Source organism: Marmota marmota, unplaced genomic scaffold, assembly GCF_001458135.2.
Source record: "Marmota marmota marmota unplaced genomic scaffold, marMar, whole genome shotgun sequence".
In the NCBI taxonomy this organism is placed as follows: domain Eukaryota; kingdom Metazoa; phylum Chordata; class Mammalia; order Rodentia; family Sciuridae; genus Marmota; species Marmota marmota.
Genome location: NW_026000057.1, coordinates 39,383,065 through 39,410,649, shown reverse-complemented (window position 1 = coordinate 39,410,649; position 27,585 = coordinate 39,383,065). Strand labels below are relative to the sequence as shown.

Sequence of the window (27,585 nt, the reverse complement as noted above, 5' to 3'; positions counted from 1 at the left end):
TTTTTCAAGACAATATGAAGATGATCATCTGGTAGTAATGAATTCTAACAGCATAGAATTTGCATTTCCCCAAATGGTGTCATGTGAGGGATATTGGTTTTTACAAATTCTTTTTTAAGTGCAAAGAAGGACGTTACAGCAAACCATTTATTAAGACTACTTTTGTTGATAAGAACAGCACAGGACTTAGGCTGTCATCCTTGGTAAGAAGGAAAAAACTTTTACTAAGGTTATTTATTATCTCCAGGTAGTCAGGAAGTTTGAAGAAACCTGGGATTAGAGTTCTGGAACAAGGCCATACCATATGCAGCAGAGAATTATACTCCATTTGAGGGTATAATTGTGCGCTTCTGGTCCCTGATAAATGCCCATGCCCCTTTTCAGCTTACAGGAACTGCTTTATTTATTTATTTTTTGTGTGTGTCCATGTTTTATTTACATAGGTACCATTAAAATACAGTATGCCTTCAGGGTCACATTTCTAAAATTAAGCATTAAATACTGATCTCTTCTCCACCCAACCGCCCACACCATTCTCCCAAAACCACACACAACAAACTCCTCTGCAACCTCACTTTAAACCACAAGGGACACTTGCTCCTGGCCCAACCTGGACACTACTGATGGCTCGCACCAGAATGCTACAGGAACTGCTTTATAGAAAATCTGATATAACTTGTGAGGGAGGAATAAAGGGAGCATGGGACACTATGTCACCATGTGGCCAGAACTGCCTTCTGTCAATTGAGTACTTGGGTCCTCACAGATTTACAAAGCATAAGATTAGGCAGATATAGCAACAATGTATCTTTTATTTTTATGTTTTGCAGTGCTGGAGCTGGACTGAAGGGCCTGGCACATGCTCTATAAATGCTGTACCATTGAGCTACATACCCAGCCCCCAAAATGTATTATGACATCTACAACCAAACACAAACACCACCAGAGGCTACAAGCAAGGTACTTTTAGCAGGTATCCCAGAACTATTTGGGGATCATCCAAATGGATGCCCATGCCCCTCCCTTACAGGTCACACATATGGCTATATGGGGAATCTACTTAAGGAAGAGAGAAAAACCAACTGAAGGAGGAGAGAAAAACTTGCAATGGGTTTGCTTAGCATGCAGGTACAAGTCAAAAATAGGCAGCATCTGTATTACAATCACATGGGTACTTTTGAAAGACATTGGTGAGGAAAAATCCTTCCTAGAGGCAGAACTTAAGGGGGGCACACTTGATCATCCACTCCAAATGAAAACAAAAGTGGACTGGGGTCAGATTATATATGGAGCCTTAGACAATTGCCTGATCATCTTTGTTTTGTAGAATGAAAAATATTTGAAGTTCAAGAACAAAAAGTTCTGGGATTGAAATATGGAGTATATATGGGAGTTAGCAGGAAATCTTTATAACATGTTCATGCTCACTGATGCATCTGCTAGAGGAAAAAATCATAAATAATTTTGAAAATGCCAGTTTGGTATTAACCATTCTCAGCCATCAGTTCCCCAGTGCTGACATGATGGGCACAAGAATGAAATGATGATGGAATCAGGGATGGAGATGACCCATGAAAACAGAACATGGACCTCCATGAATCATTGAGCCCTGCCATCAACAAATGCCCCATCCAACAGCAAGAACCCAGTGCTGTGCCCACAAGATGGCACAATTTATCAAGGAGACCAACTAGCCATTTGGTGACAAACTAACTACCTATGATCCTTTCAATCTTAGAATGGCCAGTGGTATGTGCTCGCAGGAATAGATGGTGAAAGCAGGAGCTGTCATTAGGACCTACATTGCAACAATTATGTGTACAAAGCATCTGATGGGCCATGCATATGAATAAGCTGGTGAACATCCTGATCCATGATTAGCATCCTGATTGGACAAGGGACACATGATCACTGAGTGTCTCATTCTGATTGGAGAAACTCCTCAAAAGTCAACAGCAAATAGCTTTAAAGGTCACCTTCAGCAATACCATATAAATCTCTAGACAGCAGCAACTCAGATGTTACCCATTTGGGACCCTGCCTTTATGGGAGCTGCACTTCTTATCTGTTTAAAGAAAAACTAATTTTACACTCCATTGTCCATGGGTCTTACTCAAAGAACTTACACCTTACCACTGTGCATCTCAATGTGGGTGTCCTTTTTCTTCCTGCAGGGGTTCAGTTAGTACCATGGTGACAGAGTGTCTAATTTTCCAGAAAGGGATCCCAAGGATCTAAGGAGAGTACACACTTGATAGCAAAAGAAATGCAAGAATTGGCTTATGACCATGCAATCCACCAGTCATATCACATATCACACTACCCTAAGTTGGGTTAACATTGGAGTGGCCTCCAGAATGCAAAGCTGGGGTGCTACTTAAAGGCAGTATCCTATAAGAACAGGGTGCTATTCTACAGGGAGCATTATGTATATATAATCAGACTTATATATAGCATTGTATTACCAATAGGACGGATACATAGGTCTAGTAACATGAAGGATAGAGGTAGGAATGACCATGCTTATCATCATTCCCAAAGACCAACTGGGGGCTTTGTGCTTCCTGACCCCAATAGTATAGACTCTGTAGGGTTAGAGGACTTGATCCCCAAAGAACCACACTTTCACCAGGAGCACAGTAAGAATCCTGTTGAACAAATATAATCTAAGGTTTCTGCCTGGTGCACATTGGGATCCTTGTGTCTAGAGACTAGCAGGAAAGAAAAGGAGTCACTATATTGATGGGTAATTGACCCTGTTCATTCAGAGGATGAGGGCTACTGTAATTACAATTAGGGCAGGAAGGAATACGTGTGAAATCTACCTGATCTGTTGGGGTAACTCTTGTGACAGTAAAGGAATAGTAACAGCAATTTGGTCTGAGAAAAGAATACTACCCAGGGACTTTGACAACTCCTAGAAGAGGTTGTGGATTATACCATCAGGTAAGCCACTAAAACCAGCAAAGGTGGAAACCAGCAAAGGTGAAGGGACTCTGGAATGGATAGAGAGGAGACAGAGGATGAGTATCAATGGTAGCCCAATATCAACTGCAAGAGCAGGGCCTATAGTTTTTTCCACTAATTCCTTCTTCTAAGTTTCCTTTCAGGAAAAGAGGGCCACAGGAATTTTGAAAGAGACACTCTTGGAATATATATGAAAAGTAGATCTAAAAGGTATAAGATTTTCAAAGATACAGAAATTAGTTTCTAGATCCCTCTTCAAAGAAAATCTTGCTACCTGGCTGTGAAGAGTATGGTTGGAATACACCTCCTCCTAGAGATGGGGGTGTGGCTTAGTGGTAGACCCTGATTTCAATCCTCAGCACAGCAAAAAGACATTTCCTGACAGCAAAGAATTATCACATCCCTCAGGGTCTTCCTCAGCTACAGAGAACTGCCTCACCTTAGAGTATGCCCTTCCTGGTTCCCACATCAGGTCACCATTATACCCCAAGAAAATCAAGATATAAAGCCCCTTCCATTTCTGCCAGACCCAGGGACACTAACAGATCACACATTTGCTCTACCAGCAGGCCAAAGCTCTTTTGAAGCTGCATAGAAGTTCTTCCTCTGCTTATTATCCCACCCTTCCTTCTACAGGTATTGATCCCTAATAATATTCTTATACACCAAGCTCTGTCTCAAAAGGTTTTCAGTGCTTAGGGAATATAACTTGGTCACAACACAATAAACACATAATAAAAGAGTTGTGTTTTTGAGAATTTTGCTTGTATGTTGCATAGTTTTCAATATGATAAAATTTTATTTTTCCATCTTCATGTCTTTAAGGAAAAAAATTAAAATTTTTATTTTACAAAAAACAAGAAATTTGCTTCCAGTGTAGTTTCTGTCTCCCCAGAAAACAGAAGTGAGGCATTTGTCTTTAACAAGGTGGGGCAATCACTCCCTTCTGGAGGAGGAAGTTTCTATTGGTCACCTCCTTCAGCTATTTGCTAGGAAGGCCATTTTTGGTTTCAGTTACGGTAAAACTCTTTGGATTTTAGCCAAATTCTTTCTGGGTTCAAAAGTACAAAACTCTTTAGGAGGATTGCTCTTTTTAAATATTTTTTCAGAGGTTAAAAATTAAATTTCAAAAGACTCTCTGGGATGGACAAGAGTCTTCAGCAGAGACATAGACCCTGGACACCTCCAACATGAAGCTTATTCATGTTGTTTTGTTACTTTTGTGCTTCCACTTAAGTTTTTGCAAGGTAAGTAACTCAGTATTTATATAATCTATTTTAAAGATTATGAAAACAGAGAAAATTTTAAGATCTGATTTGGACTTAAATATTGCATAGTTTGGTTACCAAGAATGCTAGTAAATAGTAACTAGCAAGTATTTTATGCTAATATTTTGTTAAAAGTTTTAAGAAAATCATTTTTTATATGCTTGGATAAGCACGTAGACAGTGAACCGAACAAGAATTTTACTAATACAAGGCTATAGTTTACTGTCATTATATTAAATCAATAAACATATACCATGCTTCTTCTATATGTAAGGCATAGTGCTAGGAAAATAGTAAGACTAACCTCTGTTCAATAGCCTTTTAGCAAAGTTATAGAAAGATGTAAATATGTCAACATGAGAATAATAAGAAATCTAAATTAAATTTGAATATTCAAGAAAAGGGAATATCATAAGATGGAATATCCTTACTCCTTACTTATGATGAAGTTTAGTCCTGATTAAACCCATCATAATTTGAAAATATAAGTAAAAAATGCATTTAATACAACTGAACATCATAGTATAACCCAGCCTACCTTAAATGTGCTGGAAACACATTAGCTTGTAGTTGGGCAAGAACATCTAATAAAAAGCCTATTTTATAGTAAAGTGTTGAATATTTCATGTAATTTACTGAGTACTGTGCTGAAATGATGGACACTTTGTAGACATGATGAGTTGCCAAAGCACAATATCCAAAAAACACTGGAAATCCAATAGAGCATTATGTGCCTTGTGGTTGCTTTGGCTGGCTGAGAGCTGCCGCTCACTGCCAATGCCCAGCACTGCACAAGTGTATTCTACTATATATCACCACCCCAAGGAAGAGTAATGAGTTTTCCTGAATGTGTATGGCTTTCGTAGCATCAGAAAGTCAAAAATTCATAAATTGAACCATTTGTATATGTTTAATTGCCCAAAATTATAAAAACAGAGCAAAAGACTTAATGAGAGGACAAATCACAAATGCTAAAGGTCAGAAAGAGATTATGGATCATGTGGGATCTGAGTGAAACCTATAGTTCTTGATTAGATTTGATCCTTGGTGAGAAAAAGTGATGCTTTCCAATCCTTACAGCCAGGAAAAGCAGCAGGTCCAACCATAGGAAAGCAGCAAAGTACCAGGTTCTGCTAATCTACCCATCTGATCGGAGGGAAGGCTTTGTGGGCTACTAAGGAAGTTAAAACTGAAATGACACGTTGTGACAATGTTGGGGAGTTGTCTATTAAGTTTAAAAATGTTGACACTATTTTATATATAATTGGTGAATGCTAGCTTTTGTGGTCAAAGCACTTTGAGATAATATTCCAAGAACATTTTTTTTTTAATACCAGCTTGTAGAAGCAACTATTTAAAGAAAACTAGTTAAGAAATCAGAACTATATAATTTAAAGAAAACTAGTTAAGAAATCAGAATTATACAGTTTACATTTGTTGTAACTTCCAAAATGTGTTATCATCATTGCAGTGTTTCACAGAACAGAGAAATAAATACTCTTTGATAGAAATTGATTAAAATAATTGTACATCCATAAATAAACCATTATGTAGCCATTGAAATGATATATAATTATTAAAATAAAAATCCCTACTACAGTCTTTCTTATTATAGAAAAAATGCATACACATACATACATATGCATAGATATATAGACATACACAAGCGGACTTATAACTACTTATATATGACAATTAAAAAGTTAATGTATATTATAAAATAGTTAACAGTATCTGTGGGTAACAGAATTGCTGGTGATTTTATCTTCTAATTTCTATATTTCTAAATTTCAGAATTCAGAAATTTTTATTTATTTTATTAAAATATGTGTATTTATAATTAGAAATTTTATTTTTGAAAATAAGAAGTATTTCAGGTCCATTTTTTGATTTCTGGAACAAAAACAAGTTAAAAATAATAAGTTGTAGTAATATTCACTTAAAGAAAAAGACTTTAATATTATTAAAGTCTTCCAAAAATAAATCCTTTAAGAAATACAGTTTAAGAAAGGTATCAAATTTGTGAAAATTTCAGAACTTCTTAAAATATTAATTTATGAAAGAAAGTAAATTTTTTTATACCACCTTCTGGGAAGTAGACATTTTTTTAAAGGAGTTTATATAAAGACAACCTAAATGTGTTCAAATAGTTTAAAGATATGCCTATGTTTTCAAAATGAAATAAAATATATACATCTGGAGAAATTTTTGTTATTCTAAGACTTGGAGGCAGGTTTCATCCTAGAGGATTAAAAGCACCTCTCCCCTCTTTAAAAATCAAAACACCTTGATAGAGGTGGATTACTTCAGTGAGTAGAGTGAACTGGCAGTGAGATAGAATTGAATTGCTCTCGATATTAAAGTAAGAATGTCATCCCACCAGGTCCATTTTACCCATTATGCAGTTTACTGATTACTGAAATAATGATTTTTACAAAAGATGAAGAGTTTACTCACAGGCATATGAGTGTGGAGATGGAAAAGCAGGTCTCAATCTGCCTCCCTGAAATAATGTTTGGGGATATTTGGGCAAAGACATAGGGAAAGATTATTGAAAGTTAAGAAGTAACTGTTTCCCTCAGGGACTCCCAAATCTTCTCTAGAATATTAGGCTTCATTTCACAGGAGCTCAATTGGAGTGAAATTGGAGCTTACCGCTAGAGGCCAGCTCATCTGAAACAAGGCAACTGATGATGCTCATTCCCAAGTTAAATTGGATTCCTGCAAATTTTAGCTAATGTCTTTTTAAGACTGTTAGCCAGTTTTCTGCCACTGTGACAAAATACCTACCAGGAGGAAAGATTTATTCTGCCTCACAAAAGCTTCAGTTCATCATTACACATAAATTTGATAAGTTTGAACATAAAGTATACATCATGATAACATTAGAACAGTATACACCAAAAGCATAGCCATCATCTAAAAGTTTTCTCTCACTCTTTTTATTTATTTGTGTGTGTGTGTGTGTATGTGTGTGTGTATGAGAGAGAGAGAGAGAGAGAGAGAGAGAGAGAGAGAGAGAGAGAGAGACACAGAGAGAAGAGGGGGTGGACAGAGGCAGAGAAACTCTTGACAAAAGATCTTCCTCTTAGCAAGTTTTCAAGTATACAGTACAGTATTATTAAGGTACTATGCTGTACACATCTCTAAGAATTATTCATCTTGCATAACTGAAACTTTATACCCTTTGACTGGTACTTTCCTGTTTCTCAATCTTTGGCAACCACAATTCTCTGGCGTCTAGGTGTTTGACTATTTAGATTCCTAGTGTGTTATCATGTAGTATTTGTCCTTCTTTGTCTGGCTTATTTCACTTTGATTAATGTCCTCCAGATTTACACATGTTGTTGCAAATGGCAAAATTTCCTTCTTTTTCAAGGCCAGCTAATATCCCATCCTTGTATGTCTGTATCACATTTTCTTGATTCCTCTAATGATAGCCATTTAGGTTGCTTCCATGTCATGGCTATCGTGATTAAAGCCACAATGGATGTGCGTTTTCAAGACCTGGTTTCAATTCCTTTGGATATGCCCAGAAGCAGAATCATGAAACCATATAGTAGTTCTGTTTTTAATTTTTTGAGGAACTTTCATGCTGTTTCCCTCTTGTGGCTGTACAACATACATTCTCACAAGTGTACAAGAGTTCCCTATCTTCATGTCTTCATCACTATTTGTGATGTTTGGTTGTTTTGATAATAGCCATCCTACCTGGTGTGTGGTTTTGATTTTCATGTACTTAATAATTACAGATCATAAGCACCTATATCTCTGTTGGCCACATTTTGTTTTGCCTATTTTGGAGAAATGTCTATTTAGCTTATTATCCATTTTTTAAAATCAGTTATTTGTTTTTCTTCTATTGAGTTGTATAAATTTCCTATATATTTTGGGTATTAACCCCTTATCAGATGTATGGTTTGCAAATATTTTCTCTCACTTGAAGGAGGTAGTTTTGTTTTTGTTGTTTTGTTTCTGCTGTTTAGGTATGTTCTTATGGTACTGGGGATTAAACCCAGGGGCATTCTACTACTGAGCTACACCCCAGCCCTTTTTCGTCTTTATTTTGAGATAGGGCTCTCTAAATTGCTGAGACTGGCCTCAAACTTGGACTCCTCCAGCCTCCACATCCTGACCACCACACCAGCTTCCCATCTCGTATGCTGTCTTTCCATTTTGTTGATTGTCTCATTTGCTGTGCAGTAGATTTTTGGTTTGATGTAGTCCCACTTCTCTATTTTGTCTTTCATTGCCTCTGCTTTTTGTTGTCATATTAAAAAAATCACAGCCAAGACCACAGTATTTCTGTGTTGTTGTTTTTTTTTTCTGGATAGTTTCTATTGATATGTCTTTAAATTAGCTATCTGTGATGTCTAATCGGTTGTTATTTCCCTCCTGTGTATCATTTTAATCTCAGATATTGTAATTTTCATCCCTAAAATTTCAACTGGATATTTCATATCTCCCATGTCTCTGTTTAAATTTTTGGATGTATGAATATAGTTATAATAATATCATTGCCAGCTAACTCTAAAATCTCTTTTAGAATTTTGGGTATGTTTCAATTTATTGATTTTTTTCCTCATTATAGGCCATATTTTACAGCTTCTTTGCATTTTTAGTAATTTTAATTAGATATGAGATATGAATTTCATGTTTTTGGTGCTGCATTTGTTTTTGTTCCTACAAATACACTAAGCTTCATTCTGGGATGCAGTTTAGTTACTTGGAAACAGGTTGATCCTTTCCCCATCTTGCTTTTTGCTTTTTTAGGTAGCATCAAAACAGTGCTTAATCTAGACCTAATTATTTCTTACTCCCGAGGCAAGATCCCTCTGTGTACTCCTCTTGCCACTCAAATATACTAGGCTTGCCATTTGTCAGTAGACAATTTTGACAACTTATATTCCAGACAAAGTTATGGTTTCCTTAATATATAAAGAATTCCTACCAAACAAAAATCCAATTTATACCAACAAAAGATATAGTTCGCATGGGAGAAATAAATAAAAATCTCTTAAAATGTGAGCACTTTCATAGGGAAAATGCAAATAGAAGTATACTCTAATAATATTTTTACATATCAAATAGGCAAAGATAAAAAAGTGCAATAAGGTGTACACTCTGTAGTTAATGGCACAGGAAATAGGCACTCATATATTGATGATGGGAATGTAGATTAAAACAGTCTCTGTAGCCAGGTGCGGTGATACACACCTGTAATCCCAGCTACTTGGGAGGCTGAGGCAGGAGGATCACAACTTCCAGGTCGGCCTGGGCAACTTAGTAAGACTTTGTCTCCAAATAAAATTTTTAAAAAGGGCCGTGGATGTAACTCAGTGGTAGAGTACTTGCCTAGCATATGCAAGGTCTTGGGTTTAATTTCCCAATACCAAACAAACAAACAAACAAACATAAAACACCTCTGTAGAGAGAAATTAGGCAATACCTTTCAGTATTAAAATTGTTCATTCCTTTGCTTTAGTAATTTTACTCCCAGTTAAGTATGGGACAGATATACTTATCATATGTGGGAAATTATATGTTTGTATAAGGAAATTCATTACAGCATTATTTATAATTGCAAAACATTGAAAACAATCTAAATCCCTTTTAGTACGCTGGTTAAACATTGCACTGGTATTAGTGAGTGGAATTGGAGAGTAAAATATGAATTCACATATACATGACTATCTCTGGAAAGACACAGGAACTGGTAAGTGGTTGCCTCAGGTGGGAATTGATGGGTCAGAGGATAAGGGAAGAAATAAAATATAACTTTTCCAGGAACCTTTTTAAACCTGTCAGAACATTTTCTATATTACCTATTTTAAAAATCAATTAAATGTTATTAAAAATAAACAAAGTTTCAGACACTTCATATTTATTACGAAAAAAAAAAAGACCAAGAACTAGGACAATGATTTCCCAAAACAATATTTCCAGTTTTTACAGAGACTAGAGATCAGAGTACAAAAGCCCACCCTATCTGCCAGCACATGTGTCTGTCTTCCTACAATTTCCAACAACATTCTGATCCTGGGAAAAGAGGGATACTTATTTTATCATTCCAACATAATAATTTTCAAAAGGGACTCCCCTTTTCAACACATGTGCCTTTCTGAATCTACATTTCTATATGTTATACTATCATTTCTCTTATAATTTCCATAGTATTTATCCTAACATTCATTCATTGTTTTACCTTGTATCTCATCTGTGTTCAGTCATTGATTCTATATGTTAAGAACATGTATTAAATCCATAGCTGAGAAATAATGTTGGTGAATTAAATATAATGTGTTTATATTTCCTCAGAAAAAATTCACAAAAATAAAGAGTTTTTTTTAAAATGTGGAAACATATGCCAAAAAGATAATGAGAGTAGAGACAACCACATATATATTTTAGAGGATGGAAAACATATAGATATATAGTATCTTATTTAACAATCTGGAAAATTGAATCCCTAATCGGTGACAGAAAGGCTAAGAAACAATCTGATTAATACTGAAGAATACCCCTTAAAATTAAAAATTTGTAGTGCCAGTTTTCTGTTGGATGTAAAAGCAAGGTAGACTAAAAAGTGGATGATTAGTTGAAAACTTTTAAGTACAGTTAAAACTATACACTACTTAACAGGGATAAAATAAAATACAGATAACAACATGTATTGACAAGGATATACATTATATGTATATTAATATTTTTAATACTGCTGATTGGAGAGAAAAGCTGATCTAGCATCATTTATTCAGTCAGCAGCACAGCCCAGGACCTACCTTCAACCCCTACATGGAGCAAAATATAGAATCCTATTGCTCAAGGAATTTTCTGGATTATTGTACACATGTTATTTAAACTTTTTAAAATCGGAATTATTGCCCTTATTTACAGAGGAGGAAATTCACGTTTACAAGGGTAGCTTGCCCAAAGGTATATAACGCTCTTTTAACTGGGGCTAGAAATTAGGTTTGTCCCATCCTCATCTGTGCAGTGGGTGATCTGTTTTGTTGTTTTTCTTGACTTCTTCATCTTCAAACAGAAGCCTTTAGTTAGTTGCTTAATTAATGTTTATTTTGTGTTTTATAGCTCACTTCAACCTCAGATGCATCTCAAGAGGATCTGGTGGAGGAAAAGTGCTTACTGAAAAAATACACACATCGCTCCTGCAATAAAGTTTTCTGCCAACCATGGCAGAAGTGCATTGATGGGATCTGTGCTTGTAAACTCCCTTACCAATGCCCAAAGAATGGCACCTCCGTGTGTTCGACTAATGGGAAAAGCTACCCAACTTACTGTCATCAAAAGAGTTTTGAATGTCTCCATCCAGCGGCAAAGTTTTTAAATAATGGGACATGCAGAGCTGAAGGTTGGAAAAGCCTAGTTGTCAAGTTATTCTGTGATATGAAGGCAACTGTATACCCTTCTTTTTATTAGAAAACACTTTCCTGTGAAATATTATGACAACTCAAAATTTTCTAGACCTTCCATAGTAATTGAGGTGACTAATTCAATAGTAGCTGAGCTGCACAGTACTTTAGAGTCATCCCCATTCTTGCTTCTACTTGGTTAAAGGGATTATTCCCAGGGCGGTCCAGTTGGTTCAGAACCCAGTGCAAAACTGACATGTAATCTAGTCAGTCCTCAGCTCCTCCTTTGGACCTTCAGCCTCAATAATTTCTTCTAATATCTGACCCCCAACCCTATCCAGAATCCTGATTTTCCAAGGGAGCTTGAGACACGACTGACAAACTTGACAGGTCTACACTCCATCAGGGGCCTAGTGCAATGAGGAGCCTGGACCCCACCATATACACTTGGAGGAGTGTTGAAGATTAGGGATCTCAATGCAGGTGCAGGTGCAGCAGCTCACACTTGTATCCCAGTGATTCGGAGATAAGAAGATCATTAAGTTCAAGGCCAGCCTTGACAACTTAGTAAGACTCTGCCTCAAAATAAAAATAAAAAGGGCTGAGAATGCAACTAAGTGGTAGAGTACCCCTGAGTTCAGTCCCCGTTTCCCTGGGGGGCCGGGGATTAAATAAAGAAAAAAGATTAGGGATCTCACAGTTAATCAGGTTGAGTTTCAAATTCCTCCAAGCCCCACCTCAGTTATTGACAAGCTGTGTGATCTCTCTGGACCCCAGTTCCCTCACTTGTAAAATGTGAATAACAGAAGTTCCTAAGTCACAAGACTTGTGGAAATTAAATAAAATGATGCATGTAAAGCTAACTCTTCAGACAGTGCTTGGTACATAAAGTGCTCATTAAATTTTAACTATAACAACAAAACTGAGGCTCATTTCCTTCTGATATCAAGTTATTACTGATACTTCTGAACTTACAAAGGAATTTTAAAATGTTCTTCTTTTTATTTTAAGAGACAGGGTTTCTCTATATTGCCCAGGCTGGCCTTGAACTCTGGGTCTCAAGCAATCCTCCTGCCTCAGCTCCCAATAGGTGACAACAAGTGCATCCACTGCACTGGGCAAAACGTTATTTTCAAAGGCACTGTGGTGTGCACCAGCTCACAGTGGCCTATATAATTTTATGGTGCTGAGTTAAGATAGTAAAGTCCTCTGGAAAAGGAGGAAAATATTCCCTGCTTGAGCCCATTTCTATTATCCATTGGAGAGGAAGATGGCAAATAGTCAACCATATTTTATCAGTGTCATATTTTCTTCTCTTGAGGTATTAAATGCTTTAAGTATTTTGAGAATACATAAACCTTTTCTTTACTTTCATTAATTGTCTTCTAAGAGTGTGGACTTCAGAGTAAGAATAGAGCAATTTCTGTGGTATAGCCAATAGCTTAGTTTCTCTTAGATTTAGGTTCCTCATATAGAAAAATGGGGATAAATATGGGCTTAATCTTGTGTGTGTGTGTGTGCGTGTGCGTGTGCGTGTGTGTGTGTGTGTGTGTGATGCTAGGATACTAGAGATTGAACCCAGAGTCACTTTATCACTAAGCTACATTCACAGCCCTTTTTTTATTTTTTATTTTGAGACAAGGACTTATTAAGGTGTCTAGGCTGGCCTTAAACTTGCAATCCTCCCACCTCAGTGCCCAGAATAGCAGGGTTTCCAGGTGTGGAATGAAACCCACACTTGGCTGGGCTTCTTCTTTATAGGGCCAATGTGATGATTTAATGATCTTCTGTATAACTGGGTAGTGCAAGCACTGACACATAATAAGCACTCATAAAATCATTGCTGATTATTTATTAAAATCTTCATGGTGTCCAAAGTCAATTTGAAATTAGGTATTTTAATATTGTAAAGGCTCTTTTTCATTGAAAGAGAAAAAGTGGAAGCTTAAATATTGCTCATCCTTTTGGGTTTTTTTGTTATAGGAAAATTTAGTATTTCCTTAAATTATGGAAGTACAGATTCAAGGGGAATTGTTGAAGTAAAGCTAGTAGACCAAGATGAGAAAATGTTCCTATGTAAAAGCAGCTGGGGCTTAAGAGAAGCCAACGTGGCCTGCCTTGACCTTGGATTTCAGCAGTGAGTATTAGTAGATTTTTCTCAGGGCTGATTTGATTGTTCCAACTATTTGCTTTTTGATGACCTAATCTTTCTGTGCCTTAGTTTCCTTATTTGTAACCTGAGAAGATTAACTACCCACCTCACTGTATTGTGGTGAAGATTAAATGTGCTCACATTTGCCTAGCACTTGGCATCCTGCTGTGAGCACAGAGCACCTTTAGACCTACTTACCTGGATTGAACCCTTGGTGAATTTCACAGTCATTACTGCCTAATCTCTGCTCATGTAGAATTATGACCACTTTTTCTCATCCAATATTGTTCAGGTCTTTTCTCTTTCTTCTTTGATCAACTGTCTGTTTGGTCCTTTTGTAAATGGTCTCTCATTTCCTTATTGTCAACTTCATCAATCTTTGCTGTTATCTTTTTTTTTAAGTATTTATTTTTTAGTTGTAGTTGGACACAATACCTTTATTTTATTTATTTTATATGTGGTGCTGAGGATCAAACCCAGGGCCTCGCCTGTGCTAGGCGAGCACTCTACCGCTGAGCCATAACCCCAGCCCCCTTTGCTGTTATCTTTGACTTTTGTCCCCTTTATGTTTTTTCTAATTTCTTGAGCTGAATACTTAATTCGATCATTTGTTTTCTTGCTTTCCTCATGTAAACATTTAAGGTACAAATTTATCTCTTAGGTAATGTTTTATCTGTATGCCATAAGCTTTCACAAGTGATATTTATTATTCAGTTCAAAGGAAGTTCAATATATTTTCTTTTTTGACCCATATTCTTTTTTTTAACTTTCCAAATATTCATATTAATTTGCTTTTAGTTAAGTTTTTGTTCTTGATTTCCTATTAAATATTGCATTGTGGTCAGAGAACATCCCTGTATGATGATAATCTTATGCCAACATTTATTTTATTTATTTTTTTATTTTTTAGTTGTAGTTGGACACGCCTTTGTTTATTTATTTTTATATGGTGCTGAGAATCGAACCCAGAGCCCTGCACGTGCTCAGCGAGCACTCTACCACTGAGCTATAAACCCCAGCCCCTCAACATTTTTTTTAAATCTTCCACCTTGCCTCTTGTACTTGGTTTGTAAATTATGCAATCTATTTTTATTTCTTCAGTGGTTAGCTTTGAATTTATACCATAAATCCTTGACTTAGGAATTCCTTACCTTCTTAGAAACCCCATCAAATTGCCAATATTTAATTCCACCTTATTTTTATATGCATCTGAAGTTAATCACCATCATTATATACTAAGAAATTATTATTATTGTTGCTTAGTTGATGCTCACTCAGATTTACTTCAAGTTTATACCAATTTTTAGGTTTGTTCCATCTTATATCTCACATTTCATTCTGGACTCATTTTTTTTCTTCCTAAACTACACTTGCTAGTTCATTATGGAGAGTCTCTTATTATAAATTGAACCATGGGATACTGCAGATTTGCAACACCAACATGCATTTTACCTACATATGTGGGTCAACCTAATGGTAAACTCTCTCAGCTTTGATTCCTCAGTATTTTATTTTTCTCATGTTTTGTATAAGTTCATGGATAGACTTCTCTGATTTAAGCTAAGGGAGATTTCCCATACTTCCTTAAGAGCTCATTGAGAGCATTTATTATACTTTTGTAGTATTTTTAGATGTTCTTAGGTTGTGAGGTTTTTGAGGCTTTTCAGATTATTTGCTTATCAAAGTGTTTGAAATGACTCTTGTTGTCATGGAGCAATTTCATGACTACTATTATCATTAGGGATCTGAAATAATTAAAATAATCCTCCTTGTTCACTGTGCCTTTCACTCTAATTAGTCTGATGTTTAAACTGCCATTTCTGTTTTATTTTTTATTCCATTTGTCTACTGCATCTTGGCTCACCTTTTAAATTTGAACCTAGTTTCCTCGTTCATTTCTAAAGAGAAGCAAGGAGCAACTGAATGTCTGGAAGAAGAGTTCACTGTAAATCATCTCTAGGATGTTGGGTAACTTAGGCGGCTTCTTCTCTGCATAAATTCTGAACAAATTCAGACATCCCAGCACTGGTATATAGGTGACAGAATACCACCATAATACTGCTGAGGCTGAATTGAGATGTAGCTTAATGTAAAAGCAAATGAATCTGCTAGAATTAAACCAACTTAATTTCCAAATCTTAAGCAGTAAGGGAACCAACCAGGTAAGCCTTGCATAATGTGGCAAGCAAAGAAACTCCCAAAAGGAACAGGTGAAAAGCTGAGCTAACCAGGCCTGATTATATTTCTAAAATCCTCCAATCAGAGTAATCTACTTCCTTTCCCACAGAGAAAAATCAAACAAAAGAGAGAGTCTGGGAACAATGCATCTCAAATTGAAAGGAAACATCAGGAGTATTTCTTCCTTTATAAGAAACAGGGAAGAGGAGGCCAATGTTTGCTGAGTGCTTGTCATGTTTTGAACCCTAGCTAATCCGTTTAAATTGATAGTTTAGTTAATTTTTGTAAGACTCGCTGAGGCAGTCATATTCCCTTTCATAGGTAAAGATATTGAGGCTCAGAGAATTTAAGTGTCTTGCCCAGTCTGTAACTCATATGTTAAAAATGAGAGGAAATTACCCTAGGCCCTTATTTCCTAGTATAAGACTATATATAAACATACTAATTGTTCTACCATCGTGTTTTATTTATTCTACTTGCAGAGGTGCTTTAAGTATTGAAGAAAGGTTTTATATTCCTGAATATCTCCACATAAACTCCACTGAATGTCTGCATGTCCATTGTCATGGATTAGAGACCAGTTTGACCGAATGTACTTTTGCCAAAAGGAAAACCAAGCGTTACGAGGGACTTGCTGGCGTGGTGTGTTACACACAGAATTCAGGTTGGTGGAGTACTTGCCTGATACTTTACAACTTCCTTCAAGATTGTTCATACCGGGCCTAAATAAATAAGTCAATGATTGATACCAGTCATTGAGGCAAATTATATGGACCGTATCATGTTTGGGGAGAGCCTAAATTGGTGATTTTCTCCTGTCATTTCTTATTCCTGTCAAATATTACTTGCCTCCACCTTCCTATATGGGAAGAAAATTGCCAGACACCTCTTTGTTTCCTTGAACGTGTGGATTAAAGTTATGATAGCAATACAAGTCAGTCAAGCAAGAGAAAAAAACAAAATCTCCTTCAAGAATTCCAGCCTACCCATCATTATGTACAACTATAATGTACCAATAAAACTATGGAAAGAGAAAAAAATAATTCTGGCTTATATACATTCCTTTAAGATGTTTAAGTGACCATATCACTACCTCAGTTTCCAGACAGTCATTGATGCTTTGCTCCTCCATCCTGACATTGGTATATTTTGGCCATTTATGATATTAAAAACCAAAGCTGTATCCTTTTCAGTGCTAAATAAATAAATATATATATATATATAAATACATATATTATATAAATAAATAATAATACTAAATTTATTTTTATATATTTATATAAATATAAATATCCTTCCTCAATAGGACTCTTGAAGTTCAGGAAATAATACCAAGAATTAACATATGGGATGGCATCAAATTAAAAAGCTTCTTCACAGCAAAGAAAACAATTAGGAACATGGAGAACCTACAGAGTGGGAGAATTCTACTACAGAATGTCAGCTACACCTCTGACAGGAGATTAATATTTATAATATATAAAGAACCCCAAAACCAGGGCCGAGGTTGTGGCTCAGTGGTGGAGCAGTTGCCTACAGTGTGTAGGGCACTGGGTTCCATCCTTGATACTACATAAAATAAATAGATGGAGTGAAGGTGTGGTGTCCATCTACAACTAAAAAAAAAAAAAAAAAATTAAAAACCTTACCACCAAGAAATCAAATAACCTAATCAATAAATGGGTAAATGAACCAGACATTTCTCAAAAAGAGAAATACAAATGACCAATAAATATATGAAAAAAAATGTTCTACATCTTTAGCATTCAAGGAAATGCAAATTAAAACTACACTTAGATTTCATCTCACTCCAGTTAGAATAGCAGTTAAAATACAAGGATGTGGGAGAAAATACTTTCACTCCATTGGTGGGGTTGTGAGTTAGCATAACCACTATGGAAATTCATATGGAGATTCCTCAAAAGACTGGAAACGGAACCACTATATGTTCCAGCTATAACACTCCTCAGTATTTATCCAAAAGAATTGAAGTCATCATACTACAGTGATACATGCATACCCATGTTTATAGCAGATCAATTCACAATAGCCAAACTATGGAACCAGCCTAGATGTCTGTCAACAGATCAATGGATAAATAAACTGTGATATACACACACAATGGAATTTTATTCAGCCATTAGGAAGAATGAAATTATGTCATTTGCAGAAAATAGATGCAACCTGATAGCATCGTGTTAAATGAAATAATCCAGAATTAGAAAGCCAAGGGTTGTATGTTTTGTCATATGTGGGAAGCTCAAGAAGAAGAAAAAAAAAAGAAAGGTGGGGGCCATGAAAATAGGAGGGAAGTCAGTAGAGCAGAAGAAGAGGACTGGGGAAGGTGGAGGGATGGGAAACAGGAGATACTGAGGAATTAAATTGACCCCAAATTAAGTTGTGTACATGTACAAATATGTAACAATGGTGTCCAAAATTATGTACTGTTATAAGGCACCAATAAAAAATGAGCTAAAAAATGTAAATGGCACTGCCCATGTGTCCTGGGAGTGGAGGTGGGTTAGTGTAGTAGCAGGAGAGAAATGCAGGAGCACTAGCACTTGCCATTTCAGCTAGTGCTCCTACTCCTGAACACCCATCTCAAGACTACAGACTTCCACAGTCAACACTGGTTTTCAGAAAGGGCCACTATAAGCCAGCTTTGGCATTTATTTTCCTTATTGGTCATGTATACTAAGTTGATATTACTAATACATTTTATATTTTAAAATGTATTTTTTGAGGTCTGATTTTCTTTTTTGAGGTCTGATTTATCTTAACAACTCCATTATCCTAAAAAAAAAGAGATGAGGATGTTATGCCACAACTCCATAACTAAATTTCACAAAAATGAAATTTACAGATTCTCCAACAGATGAGTCCTTTCAGTGTGTGAATGGGAAATACATTCCTCGGCAGAAAGCCTGCAACGGTATTAATGACTGCGGTGATCAAAGCGATGAGCTGTGCTGTAAAGGTAGACATAAATCTAGCTTTTAAATACTCTGATTCATTCTTCTGGCTAAAAAGGTAAAAACAATTTTATTGTTGAATTGATAAGTTGAACTCATTCATTTTATTTTTTTTCATTTTTCTACATTTGTACTAGGGATCAAAACCAGGGGCACTTTACCACCGAGCTACATCCCAGCCCTTTTTATTTTGTATTTTGAGACCGGGTCTCACTAAATTGCTAAGCTTGGCTTCCAACTTGTAATCCTCCTGCCTCAGCCTCCTGAGTTGCTGGGATTATACAGGCATGCACAACCTCATCCAATTTTAAGAAATGAAGGAACCTCTCCAACTTGTGTTTGTATAGGGTGCCGTGGTGACAGTTTCTTTTGTAAGTCGGGTGTTTGCATTCCAAACAAGTATAAATGCAACGGTGAGTTGGACTGCATTACAGGAGAAGATGAAGTCGGTTGTGAAGGTAATTTAGTTTTGTGATAACTCTTCTTTCATTACGGAATCCGCAGATTCTGAAATTCTTTTTTGGTAACATGTTAACATTACTAAACAGTAAGAACATTAACTATTAATATTAACATATTAATAGTACATCAACATATTAATTAACATATCAATTAGCATAATATAATAATTAACACATTAATAACATAATGGTAATGATATTATATTAATTAATTAATAATATTATATTATATAATAGTGACAATATTAGTATGATTAATTAATAATATCATAATAATAATTAATGTGTTAATTAACATATTAATAGTACATAATTAATAAAAATAAGAACATTACTGAATGAGCATTTGAAGATCTACCTCATATTTTTACCTAGTAAATATCTACTTGTCATTTCAGAATATTTTATTATTAAAAAAAAAAATCTCACATACACAATAAGGATGGTCTTAAAATGGCTCCCTATGGATGCATCTTTCAGCTGCAACACTGATAGTTTGAAGTCTTATTCATCTGTCTTCCAGCTTTTTGTTTGTTTGAAGTATTTTAAAGTAAATTTCAGATATCATCTCATTTCACCTATTTGCATATCTAATAATGAAAACACTATGTATATTAAACCATTCTCTCATTAGTATACCTAAAAATAATGGTTCCCTATCATTTAATAACCTCCATGATTCTCTATCAATATTTAATAACTGCCATATTCAAATTTTCCTACCTCAAAAAATGTCTTTTTCAAATTAATGTGTTCAAATCAGGATCCAAAAGAACACGAATGTTGCATTTGTTTTTGACCTTTTCAAGCGATAACTTTAAGGTCTCCTTTATTCTTTAAGCCACCTATCCCATCTCCTCTCCCAATTTTTTTCTATACTATTGTTTTTTTTTTTTAAGAAGAGCTGGTCATTTGTTTATGGGATAGTCCTTATTCTGGACTTACAGAGACTTGGTTAGATGCAGGATTTAATATTTTAGGCAAAAATTCTTAATGGCTTTTGTATTCTTGTATATCTTCTAGTAATGCTAAGATCAATCCCTGGATAAGTTTGATGTCTCCATTAAAATGTTCCTCCATAATCTTTCACCTAATGATTTTATCATACTTAGTAATTGTTGCCTACATACACTTTATCAGTAAGGGCTATAAAATGTCAATTTCTAATTTTAACATTCTTCCTATACTTATTTACTGAGATTATACAAGAAAAAAATTTCCTTCATCAGCCATTTTATTTTCGTAAAATGTAAAACTCATAGAAGAAAAGCAGGATGATTTTTTTATTTCTTTTTTTCCCCACAGTTTTTATTGGTCCATTGTAGTTGTACATAATGATGGGATCTGTTGTTATGAATTTGTACATGTACACAATATAACAGTATAATTTGGCCAATATCCCTCCCCAGCACTCCCCCCTCCCTCCCAACCTCCCACTTCTGTCCCTTTCTTCTCTTGATCTCCTTTTGAGTTTCATGAGATAAGCCCTCACCTTTCTTTTCCTTTTCCCTCTTAACCTTCCACCCATATATGAGAGAAAACATACACCCTTGACCTTCTGAGCTTGACTTATTTTGCTTAACATAATGGTCTCTAGTTCCCTCCATTTAAAAAAGCAGGATAATTCTTTTTTTTCTATTTTTTATTTGTTGTAATTAATTATACATAACAGTAGAATGCATTTTGATACATCATACATAAATGGAGTATAGCTTGTCATTCTTCTGGCTGTACCTGATGTAGGGTTACACTGGTCATATAATCATATATGTACATAGGTTAATAATGTTCAATTCATTCTTCTATCATTCCTACACCCATACCCCCTCCCCTACTTTCACTACCCTCTGTCTAATCCAAAGTACCTCTATTCTTCCCTACCCTCCACTTATTGGGAATTAACATCCACATATCAGAGAAATCATTTAGCCTTTGGTTCTTTGGGATTGGCTTATTTCAAAAAGCAGGATAATTCTTAAACCTCTCCCTTTATTTATCAAGTTTCAAAGTGATGAGTTTTGACAACGTCAGGACAAACTTAGGACAACCTCCAATGATAAAAATATCATATACTTGTTCTGTATGACACAGACTGACTTTTATTCTCTTCAATGCTTTCTGGAGGAAAAAAATCTCTTTAAGTGACTATATTCAATCACTTACTCAGTGACTATTAAGTTCCTACTCTGTGTACCAGGTCCTATTCTAGATATTAGGGTTACAATAGTGAATGACATTTTAAAAATACCTGCCCCTTTATGCATCTTACCTTCCAGTGGGTGAAGCAAGACAATAAAATAAGAGAATAAGTAAAATAAAAAAGTACTAAGAAGAAAAGTAAAGCAAGGAAGGAGGGTAGAAACTATTGGGGGTAAGTTTTGAAATTTTAGGTAAGGTAGCCTGAGAAGGATTCACTGAAGTTACTGTTAGAAACCCATGTGGAGAGGGCTGAGGATATAGCTCAGTTGGTAGAGTGCTTGCCTCGCATGCACAAAGCCCCGGGTTTGAACCCCAGCACCAAAAAAAGAAAATCATGTGGAGGAAATTGTGGAGCAGCCTACAGAAGGATGTTCCAGGCACTGCAACACACAGGACAGTGTTTCCAAGCAGGAACTTTCCTAGTGTGCTTGAGGAATAAGCAGCAAGGTGGCTAGTGTGACAGATGGTACAGGTGATGGTAGGGAGACATTAAGAGAGATGCTCTAGGAGAGGTGGAGAGGTGGAGTAGAAGGTATTGAACCGACCAACTACGGCCTGTTAGAGTGGAACAAGGGCTTTGAACAGAATGAAATGATCTGACTAAATTTTAAATTAAGTTTACTCTGGCTTTTGGCTCTATAAGGAAAAGGGAAGAAATGGGGACCTCATTAGGAAATCATTGCAGAGAAGAGATGAGAGTGACCAGGACAGGAGGGTAGGAACAAAAATGATGAGAAGCAGTCAGATTAGGGATATATTTTAAAGGTTGAGCCAGTAGATTTGCCAGTTGATTGGATGAGGGTTCAAGGTAAATGAGCAGTGGAGGGTGGATGCACCCCATTTATGGAACTTATCCATGCTGTTAATGTTTAACAACTGGCTTCAGAGAAGGAGAGGGAGGGGGAAGGGGAGAGGGGGAGGGAAGAGGGGGAGGAGAGAGGGGGAAGAGAGAGGGGGAGGGAAGAGGGGGAGGAGAGAGGGGAGGGGGAGGGAGAGGGGAGCTTTGTTTCCCTCTCAGTGGTAGAGTGCCTAGTTTTATATAGCTTTTGCCAATTTCTGTGGTATAATTATTCCATCATGAGGGATTTCAAGCTATTGATATGGAACATGAGCCGGGAAACCCTGGCTGGGTACAATGAGTTCTTTAGACTGGTCCAAAGCAGCATCAGCACAACACTGAAGCACTTTCCACTGTTTCCTTCTCTCTCTCTCTCTCTCTCTCTCTCTCTCTCTCTCTCTCTCTCTTTTAACAGTAGACATCTTGAAAATAGAATCTATTTTTACATTGCAAATGTCCCAGAACAAGTGTCTTACACATAAAAATTAAGTAAATGTTGAAAATAATGTGTAAATAAATGAGTTGATATTAATTACATTTTGACATTATTTGGTATGCTAGTATGAGACTTACCGAGATTTTGTTTAGTTTTCCATTGAGATCAGCTCTTAAGTGAAAGAATATTCATGACACAGTGGCACATTCTTGTAGTCCCAGCAACTGGGGAGGCTGAGGCAGAAGGAATGTAAGTTTGAGGCCAGCCTTGGCAATTTAGCAAGATCCTGCGTCAGAATAAAAAATAAAAAAATATGTAAAAATAAATAAAGGGCTGGGGATGTAGCTCAGGGATAGAGTACCTAGGTTCAATCCCCAGTATTAAAAAAGGAAAGAAATATCCTTTTTAGGATTTCAAATCATATGATTTCTTTTAAAGGATATATAAGCAGTTGGGCAGAAGTGCCTTTATGTTTGTTAAGTTCAGTTCAATCCTTAATAGAGAGAGGAAGAAAGAAAATTTTTTCAGGTAGGACAGTGAATCATGAGGCTCTACAGTGTCATCTCCCTTCTTTATTGTGAGAGTAGTTTGGGCTTTTTCTTTCTCTCTTTCTCTTCCTTCCCCTCCCCCTCCTTCAATTTAAAATGCTAAACTCTAAAGTCAAGGGACACAATTTGTTTACTGGGGGGGGTGGGGGGAGGAATCCTCCTGCAAGAAAGTAACTACAATATAAAGCTTATTGTCATATAAATTTCTTGAATCAATATCAAAACTACACTTAGTCAACTGTCATTGTTAATCCTTCAGTTTATCCTTTGGGATGAACTGTGCCTTTTGTAGTTCATTAGGGATCATAATGTTCCCCTCTAAGAAAGAGAAGTGAGAGCAGAGATATAAAATTAATATATACATAAACTTCCACTTCAAATGGCCAGGTCATAATCACTAAATCAAGGGAGGTTTGGATTATATTTTGATTGCACTTATCTTTTAAAAGCTCCTCTTTTATTAATATGTTAAAACAATTACAAATTTTATATTAAATGGTAAGTTTGCTGTTGAGTATGTGTTCAAATGGATCTCAAATTCTAATCTCTTTTTAAAATTCAAGTTAAAATGATTTCCTTGCTGGGTGAAATTGGTGAGTGTTTAAATGCAAAATGAAAATTTTGTTATTCATTATTAAAATTAAAAGTAAGATGGCATACTGTCTGGCTTTTTTTCTTAATTTTTTATAACTAGGAATTATCAGTTGTTATCCTATTTCTGAAATAATGATTTGAGTATATTTTATTCAAATGAAACTGGTGTCTTTGCTATAGTGAGTTTTTTATTTTGCTTTTAAGAGCTGAACATCCTTCAACTCAAGGTAAATCTATTTTTATAATAGAAAATTTATATTACAGATGAATAATAAGTTGTTCCTTATACATGTTATAATATATAGAGAGATAGTTATATAATAATATGGTGTGTTTTTTTTTCTCAATTAAAAATTATCCTTTGCTGTGGTAAATATTTTTTATTTTGCTTTTTGTTTTTCTTTAGGCTTCGTACCCAAGGCTCAAGGTAAAAAAAAAAAGTTTATTAAAATTTTGAGATACTAAAAAATTGAAATAAAACTAAGGATCTATTGTGTCATCAGTAATCCAACTTTAACATTAGGCTGGCACAGAGGTTTTGTTCGTTTAGTGTGATAAACTTTCAGTCTCATGGACTGCTCACCAGAAAACCATTCACAGTGGACTTTCCCTGCACATTTCTCCTTTGCCAAACACCTTTTTCTCTTACTCTAATTTTTTCTCAAAACCAAGGCAGTTCTGAAGAAATTGACACCAGAGAAGATTTAATATGTTCATTTACATAAGCAGATGTCCCCAAAGCCTCCAGCTCTTTGGGGCCACCCTTTTATTAAGTATTCAGATAAAATGACTCAAGCCCTCAGCCCACATAATGCCAAAAGTTCATGGTCCTCCTCAGAATTTCTTAGGATTCCTGGGAGACAAAGTAGCTCAAGATTACCCATTTCCCTCTCTATTCTCAATTAGTTCCTTCTGTTACTTCTCACTTTTCATTTACTGGTTTTGAAGCTGTTGTTCTTTTTTTCCCCCTGATTCATTCCTTTCCTTCTTCCTCCCCATCCTCCTTTCTTTGCCACTTATCTTCCTAGTTTTGGACTTCAGTGGCAAAGGAATGAGTTGACAATACTCCTCAGTTCATTGAACATGATCATCATTGGTTCCAGCCAGGCCCTCTCTGGCTTTATCCCTGTTCCTTACTTCCATTCTCCTCCCTACATAGTCAAACATTTTAATGTGACTTAAAGTGTATGTCATTTTGTTTGTAGCATTCTTCTCTAATGTGCATTGTTATTGTGAGCATAACATCCTCCCCCCATTTTTTATTGGTGCATTATAGTTGTACATAATGATGGGATTTGTTGTTACATATTTGCACATGCACACAACATAACAATATAATTTGGCATGAGTATACATTTTTAACTCATATAACATTGTGTTATGGATCTCATATTTTTTCATTCGTTCATTCATTCATTCTTCCTTTCTTCTTGAAAGCATTACATTTTAGAGATCTTTCCATGATGCTATGTGTTCATTTAATCTTTTGCTCTTAAATCACTGCATAGAATACTCTGCCATGATATCAGTTTGTAAAATGTGTATAATGTTAGTAGGTGTTTTCTGCAAGGAACAATTGAGTTACCTTCTGTAAAATACTTCTTATGGTATATGGAATATGAATTTTTTAATTTGTTCAATTTGGGGCAAGAACATACTTAGATATGTAATAAGAATTGTCAAAATAACTGAAAAAATTCTCTGACATGTTCACCTTTTACAATCTATTACCCATTTGTCCATTAATTCATGGTGAGATTTGTTGAATAGAGATCCTTGGCTTTTATGTTACCAAAGATATAATTATTTTTCTTACATTTTTCCTTTTGAAGTTTTGTGCTGCTTTTCCAATACCCAGTATATCTCAGCTACACTGGACTTTCCCTACCTTCCTCTTGAGTCTTTTATAATTCATAAGGGTGCTTTTATGAATGCTCCTGAGCAGAGCCTCTCTTTCCCCAGAAAACAATTTAGTTGTGTGGCATAACAAAATATGTATGCCTGACCCAAAGAGAATGTGGGAAATCTAGGGAAAAGAACTGGGATTGCTGCAGGAAAGTCACATAGCTTTCTTGGGCTATGCTGTCATGTCCTCATCCAAAGTGGAGTAATGTGTTAGATGGAATCTGCCTTCTGATCCTCAGGCCAAAGAAATAATAATCCTGTGCATGGAATGTTCTAGAATGGCAGAGTGAAGAGGGAAAAATCCTGAATAGCTTCAAGTAAAAGTCTAAGGAAGAAATGAATTTATTTTCCCCTTTTGACTTCTGCATTCCAGATGCCTAATGCTAGCAATACCTAGTATTAAAACCAATGAGATATATTTGTGTACATTTCCCCTGTAAGAAGTGCCTTCTTGCCAGTCATGGTGGCTCACACCTATAATCCCAGCAGCTTGGGAGGCTGAGGCAGAAGAATCTCGAGTTCAAAGCCAGCCTCAGCAGTTTAGCAAGGCCCTAAGCAACTCAGCTAAACCCTATCTCTAAATAAAATATTAAATAAAAGGACTGGGGATGTGATTCAGTGGTTAAGTGCCCCTGGGTTCAATCTCTGTTACCAAAAAAAAAAGCACCTTATTATGCACAAAAAGAGAAGAATCTTTCTACACAGTCCTTTTTTTAAGGGAGGACAAATTTTAAGATAAAATTATTATAAAAGTTTAAATGATTTTAATGATCTGATTTTCTCTATAAAAATAACTTCAAACAAAAATAACTTTAAAACAAAATTTTTGTCTTATCATAGATGAAATAGAAATTTTGACTGCAGATATGAATGCTGGTAAGTTAACATTATATTTTTTTTACTGGTGGTACAGTGGTTTACGCTTGCAATTTAATGTCAGTTATTAGCTAGATAATCTTAGGTGAGATACTGAACCTCAAATACAATTGGGAATAATAAAATAGTCCCCTGTTTTACGGAGATTTAAAAATGAAATTCATGTAAGACTCAACTTCGAATTGCCAGGCATCAAAATTAATTAACAATATTTTAAACTAACCAATGAGTGAAAGACTTAGATCTCAAAGTCACAGATATCAATCTAGAGAGATTTTAAACAAAGCTCTTTATTTTCTACACATAGTAACATTAATTTTCAGATATTTCCCAACCTCACTTCACAGTCCTTAATGGATGAGGTCTCTCTTATTTCAAAAGTCCAAGCAAAAACTTAAGATTTTCACCATCACACTATACCCCCTACCTAGATTTTAGGATCGGTAGGACCAGGTCTAGGTTTATGGCTCAGAGGTAGAGCACTTGCATGTGCAAGGCCTTAGGTTTGAGCTACAACTCTGCAAAAAAAAAAAAAAGGTAAGACCAAAAAAAAACTATCCACATTCATTTACAACTTCTCTTCCTTGGGGGCCTATCTCCTCTTTGTATGCCCCAAATAATTAAGAGTTGGGGGCTGGGTTTGTGTCTCAGTGGTAGGGCGCTCACCTAGTATGCATGGGGCACTGGGTTCGATCCTTAGCACCACATAAAAATAAAATAAAGGTATTTTGTCCACCTACAACTAATATATATATATATATATATATATATATATATATATATGTATATATATATATATATTTTTTTTTTAATTTTGT

General features: G+C 35.7%; 1 protein-coding gene across 3 annotated transcripts in view; it reads left to right on the top strand.

Moving 5' to 3' along the window:
* Positions 1-4,018: 4,018 nt before the first annotated feature.
* The window catches only part of Cfi (complement factor I), a 35,555-nt gene continuing 11,988 nt past the window's right edge, over positions 4,019-27,585 (top strand). The window contains exons 1-8 of one of the 3 annotated variants that reach the window (XM_048813733.1): positions 4,019-4,214; positions 11,328-11,607; positions 13,592-13,745; positions 16,421-16,602; positions 18,802-18,870; positions 19,258-19,368; positions 24,393-24,413; positions 26,732-26,767. In XM_048813733.1, coding sequence (XP_048669690.1) covers positions 4,158-4,214; positions 11,328-11,607; positions 13,592-13,745; positions 16,421-16,602; positions 18,802-18,870; positions 19,258-19,368; positions 24,393-24,413; positions 26,732-26,767 — 910 coding nt within the window. In that variant the 5' untranslated portion in view covers positions 4,019-4,157. Of the gene's footprint in view, positions 4,215-11,327; positions 11,608-13,591; positions 13,746-16,420; positions 16,603-18,801; positions 18,916-19,257; positions 19,369-24,392; positions 24,414-26,731; positions 26,768-27,585 lie in introns of all 3 variants that reach the window. The other 2 variants (XM_015484638.2, XM_048813732.1) reach the window with 2 other exon arrangements.